The sequence below is a fragment of the Eretmochelys imbricata genome, chromosome 3 (assembly GCF_965152235.1).
Source record: "Eretmochelys imbricata isolate rEreImb1 chromosome 3, rEreImb1.hap1, whole genome shotgun sequence".
In the NCBI taxonomy this organism is placed as follows: domain Eukaryota; kingdom Metazoa; phylum Chordata; order Testudines; family Cheloniidae; genus Eretmochelys; species Eretmochelys imbricata.
In genome coordinates, this window is record NC_135574.1 from 142,755,199 (window position 1) to 142,769,073 (window position 13,875).

Below are 13,875 nucleotides of genomic sequence, written 5' to 3' on the forward strand. Positions count from 1 at the left end.
CATTATGTCATGCCAAGTTATTTTTTTACTGCATATAGACATAGTATAGGGCACTCTGACCAGGCACTGAGGCATAAGCTTGGTATTAAAACATTTCTGCTCTCTCTCTCTCTTGCTCAGCAAATCTGAGTAAAATTCCTCAAATGAGTGAAGATAATTCTATCTGCAGCAAAGCCAGTCTGAACTGCATTTCCTAGCAGCTGCTAGGGCTGCCTCACAGCTCAAAATGCTTAATTTAAACATAAGAATTTTATGGGGACGTCTCTCTTAGTCCAGCAGGAAGATGGGGGTCTCTAAAAAGACCAGGCATAGAGACAGATGCACATTGTTTCTCTCTCAGGTTTTTTCCTTTTATTTTCTTTGTGTCCCAAGCATCACAGATTCTTCCCCCCCCCCCCCCCATTGGCTGCAGAGCCACAACAAGGTCTCTCTTCCAAGAACTGAAACATTGGTTGTCATGTTTTTTGGCTGTTAACCCTTTTAGTATGTATGTTTGGACACTGAATGCCAAATAATACAGATAATTTGCAAATAGCCTTTGCCAGATATTTAAAATGTTTATATTTTGAGCCTTACACATCCCTGTGTGTATTTTATGCTGTCAGCACTACAAATACAGTAAAAAGTTCTATCTAAAAATAAGGTAATGGAGTATGTTAAACCATATTACATAACACTTTAGACATGCTGCAAACCCTACCTGTTCCCTAAAGCATTTCAGGAGTGGGATGGGCAATATGATATAAGGTGTAGTAGAAGGAGCAAAAAAAGCACAAGTTACTGAAATCATAAAGAGCTTGATCCTTCAATGAGCTAAACAGTCTGGTCCTGATCCTGCAGTACACGTAAGCGCATCCTGAACCTGCATGCATAGTACCTTATTGGACCAAACCCTTAATGGTGCAAGTTAGATGAGACAAGATGAAAGGGACTCTGTGTAGCAAGGAGCAGGACTGTGAAGGTCACATCTCAATGTGTGAATGTGGCAAAGAGTCAATAGTTTCTAAGTTGCATAAATAAAAAGTTACAAATATAAAGAAAAATAATGGTATCACTGTACAAGGGCCGTGGAAGAGCAACCCTAGGACTACTGTGTAGAGAATTGGAGGGGGTTAATGTCTAAAAAATTTAGATAGAGAAGACAATGAGGTTGATTTATTGTATATCAACCCAGTATTATGGGGAACAGCATAGAAAGCAGTCTTTAAAAAAGATTGGAAAATGTGATTTTCAGATATTTAAAGGGGCTTCTGGAACAAGGGTCTAGGACACACAGTCAGATCTGCTAACAAAAAGGGCATAACACTTGATTGCAGTTTAAATTTGTGGAAACATTTTCTGAAAGTCTGATTACTCTAGTATACTTTACTGTAATTTTGTCTTCCGTTTTTCCTTGTGAGATTGGAAACCTTTATTTAAAACTGGGAAGAGTTTAAATATAATTCAGATTCAAAAGATAGGAATGTTCCATGCACAAAGCACTTGATTTCAAATTGTGAGTAAGAAGAGGAGACATAAATGGCTCTAGGCCTGAAAATAATTAATCTTTGTAGCTCACAAAGAGGATCATGTAACTTCCAGCAGGAAAAAAAGGCTTTTAATCCAGTCAGCAACATCATCCTATCTACATGATCCTCAAAGTGGATCTATTGTATGTTGGAGTAGTAGGTGTAGCTTTTTAATTCTAGTTTTCCAGCACTTACCACAACAACTAGCTGACAATTGCTTTTTTCTGTTTTGTTGCAGTCTATGTGGAATCATTCCAGGGTTGAGCAGCATCTTCCTTCCACGAATGAATCCTTTTGTCTTGATTGATCTTGCTGGTGCTTTTGCGCTTTGCATTACGTATATGTTAATTGAAATTAAGTACGTATAATAATTATTGAAATAAATAAAATAAGTATTTAGGATATAATTCATGGGAAATCTCCTTTTAGGTTTGCAAGCACTGGTCATGTGGTAAGAAGTTGAAATGTCACGTGAAATTTCAGCTTCTTACCACATGAACCAAAATTGTTGAGACACATTTGTTTTTTAAAAGGCTGTGTGTTTCAGAACACATGCTTAGTGAATTTTTGTATGTTCTCTCTCCCCCCCCCCCCCTCCAATGGTGGCCATTTAAAAGAAAAGGCATATGGCTTGCAGATACCCTAGGAAACAAGCACGTCATTTAAAATTACCCTTTTTTGTTTCAGCAATTATTTTGCTGTAGATACAGCCTCTGCGATCGCTATTGCTTTGATGACTTTTGGTACCATGTATCCTATGAGTGTCTACAGTGGAAAAGTACTACTTCAGGTGAGACAGTGTCAGAAAATGTTTTAATTTTACTTTTTTTAAAATGTACATGTTTAATGATATCCACCATTAAACATGGAAATGAAAAATGTTCACAAGAAAGAAATGATACATGATTAAACTCTGAAGAAATTTGTAACATGAGACAACTTTGTATCACAGAATCATAGCAATCACAGATGCAGCCTATAGTTTCGATTGAATTGTTGCTCTGTTGTTAAATACTATCAGCATTGTGAGTTTAGTAAACTACCCAGTCAAGTAATTACATTTAAAAGGCTATACTACTATAAATTATAAAGGCAGCAGACTGTAGATCATAATAAAGCCTAATATAGCTTTAAGATTAGGACCAAATAAGCATCTGTTTGTCTTTATTATAACATTCTTTTGATTATTTTCAGACAACCCCACCACATGTGATTGGTCAGCTAGATAAACTTATTAGAGAGGTAAGTTAGCGTATAACATGATATGAGGTTCACAGCAAAGAAGTTCAATACAAAGGCTGAACATGCATAGTGAGAACCTACAGGTCTTTCAAGTGTTCCTCCCACAGAAGATAAATCTGACTGCAAATGAAAATTCTACACTTTCACTTTGTGTGTGTGTGTGTGTGTGTGTGTGTGTGTAAGAAATATAAAGCTTACAATCTAAATTAGACAGTACAGTTGATATGTCTTATAGAAAGGTTCAAATTCCTAAATTGGTACAGATCTTCTTTAAAATATATTCAATCTTTGATAAATTATCACTGAAAAGGTTTGCAACAATTTGTTTTAAGAAGGCATAAAAGAGGGAGTTTCCGTTTATATTTTAACAAAGTGAGGAATTGTAAGCATTCATGAAAGAGCCTGGGTGTCGGGGAAGAAACAGGTCTTGCTATATGAAGAAATTACACATTTGTAGATAGTTGGAATACATTGGATATAAATATGTATAGGAGTTTAGTGGCATGTTCAATAAAGTCCCTTATGAAAATTTAGTTGAAGGGAGAGTCCACAATGCAAAATGAAATATTGACAGTATCATCTACAGCTCAGCTATCTAAACCAACCTGCATTTCTAAAAGACTGGAAATGTTTTCTTTAATGATAATTTACCACATATTTGTGTTTTAAATTAGGTTTCCACTTTGGATGGTGTCTTGGAGGTTAGAAATGAGCATTTCTGGACATTGGGCTTTGGTACTTTGGTATGTTTTATGCCATATTGTCTTATTCTTTAAAAAGGGAACCTCTTTAATCTCTTAGCTAAATAATTATTAAATGATATCTCTTATTATTTTAAATGGGATTTGGAAATTCAGATGCCATAAAATATAGCTTTCCCCCTTCCTGTTAAATAAAGCTTGCGGGGATTTTTTTTAAAAAAAAAAACACTAATTGCAGCACTTTTCTGAAAACTTAGAGTGAGGCTTGGAATCCTCTCCCCCACCCTGAATAAGATACAATTTTTGGTTATATACAGAAGCATCATGTCACAGATCCACCATAACAATCTTTTGCTAAAGAAATGCAATTACAATTCAGAGTAGTATCATAAATGTAGAACTACTTTATATCTAGAAAGAGAACAATACCACTAGCAGCAGATTCAAATGTTTCTCAGCCACGCACTTGTCTTACTGTAGGCTAGATTATAGCTTGGTCCTTGTAGGATTTTTTTTTTTAGTGCGCCCTCCATGAAATCTTTGCTTTGAACCATGCATTGATAACCAGTTTTCAGACTTGTCAGAGGACGTTAGAGTTGAATCTTCTTGATGTAATCATTGACTTAAACAACAACTTTGGAGTAAAGCTGCCATTTTGGATCCTTTAAAAATTCTTCCAAATGTCATCAATGATTAGTGCCAAATCAATTGATATGGGATTCTCCTATGGCTTTATCTTATGGGAAGTTAATATGAATTGTCTCTGAGGAAGAAAAAGCTCAGCTATGAGAAGTGAAAAGGAAAATATGGTCTCTTCAACTGAACCATATGTGCTCTAGCAATCCTAAAACAGAACTAGAATTGCTGTATTACAGAGGAGCACCTAATAAGATCCTAAATGGAAAATATGGAGTTTATTAAAGCTTTCTAACCGCTGTTTTTTCTTCTGTGATATAAAATGGACACACAAAGGAAATTGTTACTGAAACTAAAGCGGGGGATCAGGTACTCAATGACAGCCAGGAATTAAGAGTCCTTTAAAACTTTCCTCTCCTTTTTATTCTTCTAGCATGTCATACCCTGAAAACATGAGCTTCTTGGCCAAAGTTAACTTACCCAAATTTGCTGATAAGGAAAGGGAGGCTCTGGAGTCACCTATTCTGTTATCTGAAATACAAGATGTTACTGAACTACTGAAGTCATGCAGTGGGAGTACGTTGGACTCAGTGGATTCTCCACAAATTTTTACAAAACTTTTGCACCTCAGCTTGTCTGTTTGTACTTAGCACTTTCCAATCTGCAGTGGAAATTGGAGTGCTGCCCAAAATCTGCCTACACTCTTGCTAGTTAGTACTACCAGAAAGAAAACCAGCCATTAACTGCTCTTGCTGTAGGTCAAATTCTTTGTTAGATATGGATGCAAAAGACAAATGAGGGACAGAACTTTGTTTCCCATGCTGTCTGCAGTACTATTCAAGTTATGGAAGAGGGAGATATTAGTAAGGGTCAGAAAGGCACACGCCACACACAGATTATATCCTGTAGTGTAATCACTTCAGACACAGAGCTCTGAGTCTATGTACTGTTAATGGCAGTGCTGCTGTTCTTACCTTACCTTCAAGCTCACCTGTTACAGGTGTTGTCTCTTGCATTCAGCAGCAGCATAAGGACATACTTTTCTCAACTTGGAGTTTGTTTCACTGTTCTTTCTTCTCCTTCTCTCCACCTGCTCCTGTCATGTTACAGCTGCTGGCCTCATTTCACTGTTAACAATATTTAACACCAAGTGCATAATCTTTTAATAATCTAAATTTCCCAGAAATGAATCTCATATTGTCACCATTCCCAGTGTTTTGGCCTCATGGAAATTTGTTCTCATCATGGAATTACTTAAGTGTGGCTCTGATCAGTCGTCTCCACTGACGCTTCACAGTAGTCTCCACTTTTGTGCAGAATAAGATACTCTTTAGCGCTCCTTGTATCTAAAATGTTTTAATGCAAATCAAGATCTCCACCTAAAAGTTTTATAACAGCCTGGTTGGTTTTTGTTTTGGTTCACTTTCTAGGCTGGATCAGTACATGTACGAATTCGAAGAGATGCTAATGAACAAATGGTACTTGCTCATGTGACTAATCGACTGTATACTCTAGTCTCTACTTTGACTGTTCAGATTTTCAAAGATGATTGGATCAGACCGACCTTAACATCTGGGCCTATTGCAAACAATATGTTGAATCTTTCAGATCATCATGTTATTCCAATGCCACCTTTAAAGGCTACTGATAATTTGAACCCTGTTACATCCACTCCAGCTAAACCTAGCAGCCCACCTCCAGAATTTTCTTTTAACACACCGGGCAAAAATATGAACCCAGTTATCCTTTTAAACACTCAGACAAGACCCTATGGATTGGGCCTTAATCATGGATCTGTACCTTACAGCAGTGTATTCAATCAAGGACTTGGAATTTCAGGGATGGGAGCAACTCAAGGATTCAGGACTGGTTTTACACATGTCCCAAGCAGATATGGAACTGGCACTCGAGGTCAACCCCAGCCATAATAAACTCTATTTTGCGTTATTTATTGTACATAAGGGTATTGATTTAATTTTTTTTATTTTAATTGCCCAGCCTTTGTAAACCATTAGACCATTTTAAATTACTGGGATCAATTGTTTATATTCATTAAACAGTTAAATAGCATTTCCACTTTTTTATGTTCGTATATATGATGCAACAAATTCTTGACAGACTTGTGAAACTTGCATATAGTTTTTACAGCTACTGAATTTATTCACATACAAATTTTACCTTTCTTTTTCCTCCAATAATGTGCTGAAGTATAACGTGAACATAGTTTCATGCGAGAGCAAAATTGTGAAGGCAGAGCATCCTCCATTCTTTTCAACTGCGAATTGTTTCTGAATTGTTTACTGAATGATTGTGCAACAGCAATGGTTCATCTGTTCTGCCTCAGTTATTTTTTTTCTTAAAAATTATGATCACTGTTTGATCAATCTTTGGCAAAGTCACAGTTAGATTTTCCTCTGTTGGAAAAGTCTTTTTTCTCAATACACATTTTACTGTCCAATATGAGGAAAAACTAAGGCTTTTAAATTTCTTATTGACATTAAGGAATCATTTATTTCAAAATTTTATTTCTTGTTGATTTTATTGAGGTACAAAGTGGTCATCAACTGTTTTTTTTGTAGCTGTTCCATACTCATATTTGTATTTTTTTTATTTAATTGCAAAATTACATGACAGTATACTGGGAAATAAAATATTAGAAACTCCGTATTTTAGAAGCACCTCTTTCTTACTTATGGCCAGTCCCGTAACAGTAGGAACAAGGTAAATGGCTTTGGCATGCATAGTGGATGGCTCACTCTTGTTAAGCCACTAGTACATCCTTCAGATTGTTGAAAGTGCCCTTTCATTCCATTGTGACTTTGTATTTCTCCTGTAGATCTTCAGAAAACAGTTCACCATTTATACACCTAGTTCACAAGCATAGTATATATCAATGGTGCTGAAAAAGAGAACGCAGTATATGGATTGTGATGCTCTGCTTTTGTGGTACTGATAGGGTGACCAGACAGCAAGTATGAAAAATCAGGACAGGGGGTGGGGGGTAATAGGAGACTATTTAAGAAAAAGACCCAAAAATCGGGACAGTCCCTATAAAATCGGGACATCTGGTCACCCTAGGTACTGAGGGCCATATTGGCAACATGACTGTGTCTAATTTTCATGTACACTTACCTGTTTTTTCTAATAAATATTAGGGCTGTCAATTAATCGCAGTTAACTCATGCAATTAACTCAAATTATCGTGATTTAAAAAAATAATCGTGATTAATCGCAGTTTTAATTGCATGGTTAAACAATAGAATACCAATTTAAATTTATTAAATATTTTTGAATGTTTTTCTACATTTTCAAATATATTGATTTCTATTACAACACAATACAAAGTGTACAGTGTTCACTTTATATTTTTATTACAAATATTTGCACTGTAAAAATGATAAAATAAACAGTATTTTTAATTCACCTCATACAAGTACTGCAGTGCAATCTCTTTATCATGAAAGTGCAATTTACAAATGTAGATTTTTTGTTGTTACATAACTGCACTCAAAAACAAAACAATGTAAAACTTTAGAGACTGGAAGCACACTCAGTCCTACCCTTTGTTCAGTCAATTGCTAAGCTAAACAAGTTTGCTTACCTTTATGGGAGATAATGTTGCCTGCTTCTTATTTACAATTTCACCAGAAGTGAGAATAGACTTTCGCATGGCACTTTTGTAGCCGGCATTGCATGGTATTTTATGTGCCAGATATGCTAAACATTCGTATACCCTTTCATGCTTTGGCCACCATTCCAGAGGACATGCTTCCATGCTGATGACGCTTGTTTAAAAAAAAGCGTTAATTAAATTTGTGACTGAATTCCTTGGGGGAGAATTGTACATCTCTTGTTCTGTTTTACCCGCATTCTGCCATATGTTTCGTGTTATAGCAGTCTCAGATGATGACTCAGCATATGTTGTTACATTTTAAGAACACTTTTGCTGCAGATTTGACAAAATGCAAAGAAGGTACCAATGTGAGATTTCTAATAACCACACTTGACCCAAGGTTTAAGAATCTGAAACGCCTTCCAAAATCTGAGAGAGAGGAAGAGTGAAGCATGCTTTCAGAAGTCTTAAAAGAGCAATGCTCCAATGCAGAAACTACAGAACCCAAACCACCAAAAAAGAAAATCAACCTTCTGCTGGTGGTATCTGATTCAGATGATGAAAATGAAAATGCATCAGTCTGCACTGCTTTGGATTATTATCGAGCAGAACCCATCATGAGCATGGACACATCCTCTGGAATGGTGTTTGACACATCAAGGGAATATGAATCTTTAGCACATCTGGCACGTAAATATCTTACGACACTGGCTGCAAGAGTGCCATGCAAAGGCCTGTTCTCATTTTCAGATGACTGTAAACAAGAAGCGGGCAGCATTATCTCCTGCAAATGTAAACAAACTTGTTTGTCTGAGCAATTGGCTGAACAAGAAATAGGACTGAGTGAACTTGTTGGCTCTAAAGTTTTACATTGTTTTATTTTTGAATGTAATTTTTGTACATAATTCTACATCTGTAAGTTTAACTTTCAAAATAGATTGCATGACAGAACTTGTATTAGGTGAATTGAAAAATACTATTTCTTACAGTGCAAATATTTGTAATAAAAAAAATACATAGTGAGCACTGTACACTTTTTATTCTGTGTTGTAATTGAAATCAATGTACTTGAAAATGTAGAAAACATCCAAAAATATTTAAATGTTTTTTATTATTTAACAGTGCAATTAATCACGATTGATTTTTTTAATTGCACAATTTATTTTTTAATTGCTTGACATCCCTAATAAATATGCATATAGCCATGTTCCTCCAGGGTCCAAAAGTGTATCCCAAAAGGGCTCCTCCCTTTTCACCTTCCCATTTCCCCTTTGCTATGATGATCCTGTGGAAGGGCCTTCTGGCAATATTGCTTTTTATTATTTCCCTTGCCCCTATTGTCTTCCACACCATTCAACTCCCCAGACACAAGTGGTCTCTACATTGTCGTCTTCATCTCTCAGCTCTACACAAACAGGTTGCCCATTCATGTCATCCTTGCCATCCAGCTCACCATACACAGACTTGTCCCTCCCACTATCCTCGGCACAGAGGCTCTCCCTTTTCTAGCTTGCGTGCTCACCAAATTAGTCCACCCATCTTAGATATTCATAGAACACCAATCACCATAGTCAGTATCTAGGTGACCCACAAGTTGAAATCTAATCAGATGTTATCTGAAGATAATGTGTTTGACCAGAAGGATAAAGGCCTTTGTCTTCCAGAGCTGGTTAAGTTAAGAAACAAACACTTCCCCAGAGCTTAAATCTTCACTAGTTGTGGAGTTCTGCCATTCCACACACAAAGAAATCATTTTCACTTTATCTCCCCATTACTCGCATCAATCCACTCAGACACATGGATGAGGGCTTCCCAGGGGAGAAAAAAAGTGTTCTGTAGAACAGTACTTTGGTGGGGACTGCCTGGGGCCCATCTGCTGAGAACCACAGCTATCGAGTACGTTTTCACATGAGTTACAGATGGGATCTAACTCTTAGGACAGGCCTATACTACAAACTTGCATCGGCACAGTTGCATGACTGTAGCGCTTCTGGTGAAGATGCTCTAAGCGGACGGGAGAGAGCTCTTCAGTCAGCTTAATAACTCCACCTCCGCAAGAGGAGGTTGCTGTGTCGGTGGGAGAAGCTCTCCTGTCAACATAGCACTGTCTACACAGGGGGTTAAGGTTGGCATAACTGTCACTTGGGTGTGGATTTTTCACACTCCTGAGTGATGTAGTTGTACCAAAGTAAGTGTGTAGTGTAGACCTGACCTACTCTTCCTAGCCGATGAATGAATGACAGACACTCAGCTCAGTAAAGTGTTAGAAAGTATAATGGTATCTGGAAACCAAGCATAACCTAGTGTTAGTGAACTTTGAAGTAGTGTATATTTTCATCTAGAAGAACCCTTGGTTCAATAATCGCCTTTGTTTAGTAACCTCACCTTCATTATGCAGTTTTTAATAGAAGTTGCATACATTTAGGGTAAAATTCACCCCAGTACAGAGGATATTAAACAGGCCCTTTGAACTTCTTAAGCCTACATTCTATCACCCTCAATATAGCAGTTTTAGCAACATAAAAACTGTTCTTTACAGTATAATACTTTAGCTACGTTTAAGAATTGTCTTTACTTGTTACATTGATTTTTTTTCATTTTTGTGAAATATATCTATTGTATTCATTGCATCTGTTTGCTTGCTTTTAGTAGAAGCCACACTTTAAATTGAAGACGCATTAGATTTAAAGCCCCAAAAGAGAATTGAATCCACAGCTTCTTATGAGAGATTCAGTATTTTTACTGAACTGTGCAATATTACTACATTTAACAAGTATTTTTGAATTGCTACTTTACTACACATACCACAGACGTGCAGGTAACAGGCTCTAATAGAAATACAGCTCTTCAGCTGACTGACTGTTGTACATATGTTCATAATATGTGTAGAATCAGGATAGAGTAAAATTAGAAAAAACAATTTGACTCCCATCTTTAAAATCGCTTGATGTGAGGAAACAAATTAAAGGCAATTGTGATTCTTAAAAATAACTTGTGTAAAGAATTCTGTCATTACCTTGTATGTCGATTGATGTTTGAATCGCATAATAGATGGTCTTTTAGTTTTCACAGTCATGTAGATTATTAACAGAATTGAATGTATATATTTTGTAAATAACTTTATATATGACACTTCTGATACAAGATTTTTGTCATCCTTTTGCCTTTGCTAATTGTATTTTAAATTTCACTGTTAGCTGGTCACAATCAGTGTGTTTGGTATCTAATCACACAAAAAAGCAAGTATCTGTGTACATTAAATGGGAAATGCTGATTTTAATTGTATTCACGCTCATGGCCGTAAGGCTGGTGCCCCAGCAGGATATCGTCCAGGGTTTGTGTGGACTGTATTTTGTTGTACAGAGGAGGCTGGCAGGGAGGGATAGCTTAGTGGTTTGAGCATTGGCCTGCTAAACCCAGGGTTGTGAGTTCAATCCTTGAGGGGGCCATTTAGGGATCTAGAGCAAAAATTGGGGTTTGGTCCTGCTTTGAGCAGGGGGTTTGGACTAGATGATCTCCTGAAGTCCCTTCCAACCCTGATATTCTATAATTCCACCTAGCAGAGGATTCTGGGTTAACCAGTAAATCAGCTCCAAATGCAATCTCACAGGGCAGTGAGTGCTGCAATGGAAGTAAGCAAATTGTATGGCCTGACTGGATCTGAGAGATTGTAAATTCTAGGGGACAGTCTTTTTTTGTTTGTGGATAGAGTTCCTACAAGGATGGGGTTCTGGTCCATAACTGGGGCTCCTATGCATTACTGACTGCAATACAAGTAAAGTAATACATTGTCATCAGAGAAAGATCCTTTGTGTAACAATACTTAGTGCTTTTCCATCTTTGAAAAAGTGTGTGTGGTGCTGGTTATAACAAAGGCTCTGGTAGCAGCCACTGCATCCCTACAGGAACCAAAGATTCAAGAACTGTCATATTTAGGAGACTGACTAGTGGTAGCTCTATCCAAGAAGGAGGTCCAAGCAGCAATTTTACAAGTTGTGGATCAGCAGATGGCCTGGAGTTCTTCATCCTTGCTGTGTCCCACCTGGGCACAGTATTCGCCATGCAGATAGGGAAGGGGAGATGTTGTCCCGATGACAGATCTTTTTTATAAAGACTTACTGTTTCCAATTTGCTATGAATTGGCTCCACCACCAATGTCCTGCCATTTGTCTTCTGAGGCAATGGTAAGTGATGACCCTGACTTTCTTTTACCAAGTGTTGTTTTTTTCTCTGGGCGTCTGTCTGATTGGACCAATGAGACCCCACCCCAATTTGATTTGTCAGTCAATTTAGGGTTTCCTCTGGCTAAGTCTGTGGTTTTTAGCTGCCGTCTAGGCTCTTATTGTTCTGGGTCACTCATACCTTCCAGCACCTGCTCTCTTCCAGTTGCACTGTGGACCATTTCCTTTGCTGAGGCCTTCCTCCATCCTGGATCTGAGACTTGTGCCATTCCAGGTAAGCCTCTTTTGATGAGTCCCAGGGACTGGAAACTAGGGAGGGTCCCTGGTTCTCTTATGAGCCCAGGGAAGGAGTGTTTCCTGAACCACTGGACCTTCTTGTCATGGCCAAGAATAGTCTCACTCCCAGAGCTGAGCTATCGCAACCCATTGAAGTCAATGATATCTGTGTCTGCTCAGTGCCTTTCAGTTCAGGCCCTAAATAGGGAGCTGGTAGCAAAGTTAAGGTGACCATGTATTTCAAAAGGGAAAAAGGGACACTGCCTGCGGCTAGCCTGAGGACTCCCTTTCCTATTCCCAGGCTGGCCCGAGCCCTGTGTACCTTCCTGCTGCACGGCACTGATACCAGGCGCTTGCCCGAGCCACTTCCCCCCCCGACCTCAATGCGCTGCTGTCCTGAGCTGCTCCTCTCTACCTTCATGGGGCCGGCTCGAGCCGTTTACCCTCCAGACCCACGTGGGGCTGCCCCGAGCCACAAATCCCCCTCGGCCTTCACTGCTCACACCTCAGGGCTGGCCTGAGCTGCTTGCCCAACACCTCTCATGTGGGGTTGGCCTGGCCCAAGCCACTTGCCCGAGTCATCTCCCCACCACACATTCCTCTATGCCCTGCTATGGGTCGCACCGCACTTTTTTTGGTAAAACTGGGCATTTGTTCCGTTTGCTCTTGCAAGCTTATGATGAGTTGGCAAGAGCAAATGGGACAAATGCCCTGTTTTGTCAAAAAAGTCAGGACAGCCGGGCCAGGGCTTAAAAAAGAGACTGTCCTGTCCAAAACGGGACATACAGTCACCCTTAGTAAACTGAATACAAATTTATCTTCCAGAGGAAACCTCAGACACTTCATAAAGCTGGTGGTGTCTGCTAGCAACAAAGGGATAAAAAGTGTAGCACTTTCCTCAGGAGCAGTGGGGAGCCTAAAATGCTCCATACTGATTTTGTAGGTCACACTTCAGACAGGAGTAAATTTTTATGGGTGAGTTTGTGTAAAACAATGAATAGACTTGTAGGAATTTTATAATTTCAGGCAGTTTCTTAGTAACAGCATCTAACTCCACATATGTAATACATGTTACAAATGCCAATACGTTTTGTTTTCAGAGGCCTTACAGAGCATGAAACCACAGAAAAACCACTTTTTAAAAATTAATAACTTAGAAGCCTTTAAACTCATGGCAGTTTCTGTATCTTTCCTTTTTGTTAATACTTTTTCTCTGCCTAGTGGCATTGTATAGGTGTCTTAGCGTAACATCATTTATGTTAAAACCTCAAATGATTATAACTTAAAATTGTTCTCTCCAAACCTGTAAAACACACACTAGCAAAGACTCAAAATAATTTATTAATATGACAACTTTTATTGTATATTTACTTAAATATATGTTTATCTAACTTTGAAGTTGATTGTGCTCTGTTTTAGAGAATGCATCCAGGTTATAGAAGGATATAAAGTTTAAAAACCTAATTTAAAAAAAAAAACAATTCTTGCCACTGTTACATACAGTGACTTAAATGATTAAAATTGAAAATGATTTAAAATCCATCTTGTGCTGTTTTTACCTTTTGCATTTCTCTCAACTTGGACAATGAAAATAAAAGATCAAAATGTCATTTTCAGATTCTCATAATAGCACAATGCTGCAACTTTGGGTTGCAAACACTGCAAAGAAATGTTCAGTGCCTTTAAAGTTTCTATTGGAATTTGAAGTTATGGAAATA

The 13,875-nt window shown here is 38.0% G+C and overlaps 1 protein-coding gene across 5 annotated transcripts in view; it reads left to right on the forward strand.

Annotated features, from left to right (window-relative positions):
• SLC30A6 (solute carrier family 30 member 6) overlaps nt 1-6,754 on the forward strand; it is a 38,132-nt gene extending 31,378 nt beyond the window's left edge. For all 5 annotated transcript variants that reach the window (XM_077813515.1, XM_077813517.1, XM_077813518.1 and 2 more), the window contains 5 exons: nt 1,747-1,866; nt 2,196-2,298; nt 2,703-2,750; nt 3,425-3,493; nt 5,518-6,754. In XM_077813515.1, the coding sequence (XP_077669641.1) occupies nt 1,747-1,866; nt 2,196-2,298; nt 2,703-2,750; nt 3,425-3,493; nt 5,518-6,015 (838 nt within the window). In that variant the 3' untranslated portion in view covers nt 6,016-6,754. The remainder of the gene's footprint in view (nt 1-1,746; nt 1,867-2,195; nt 2,299-2,702; nt 2,751-3,424; nt 3,494-5,517) is intronic.
• The last annotated feature ends 7,121 nt before the right edge of the window (nt 6,755-13,875 follow it).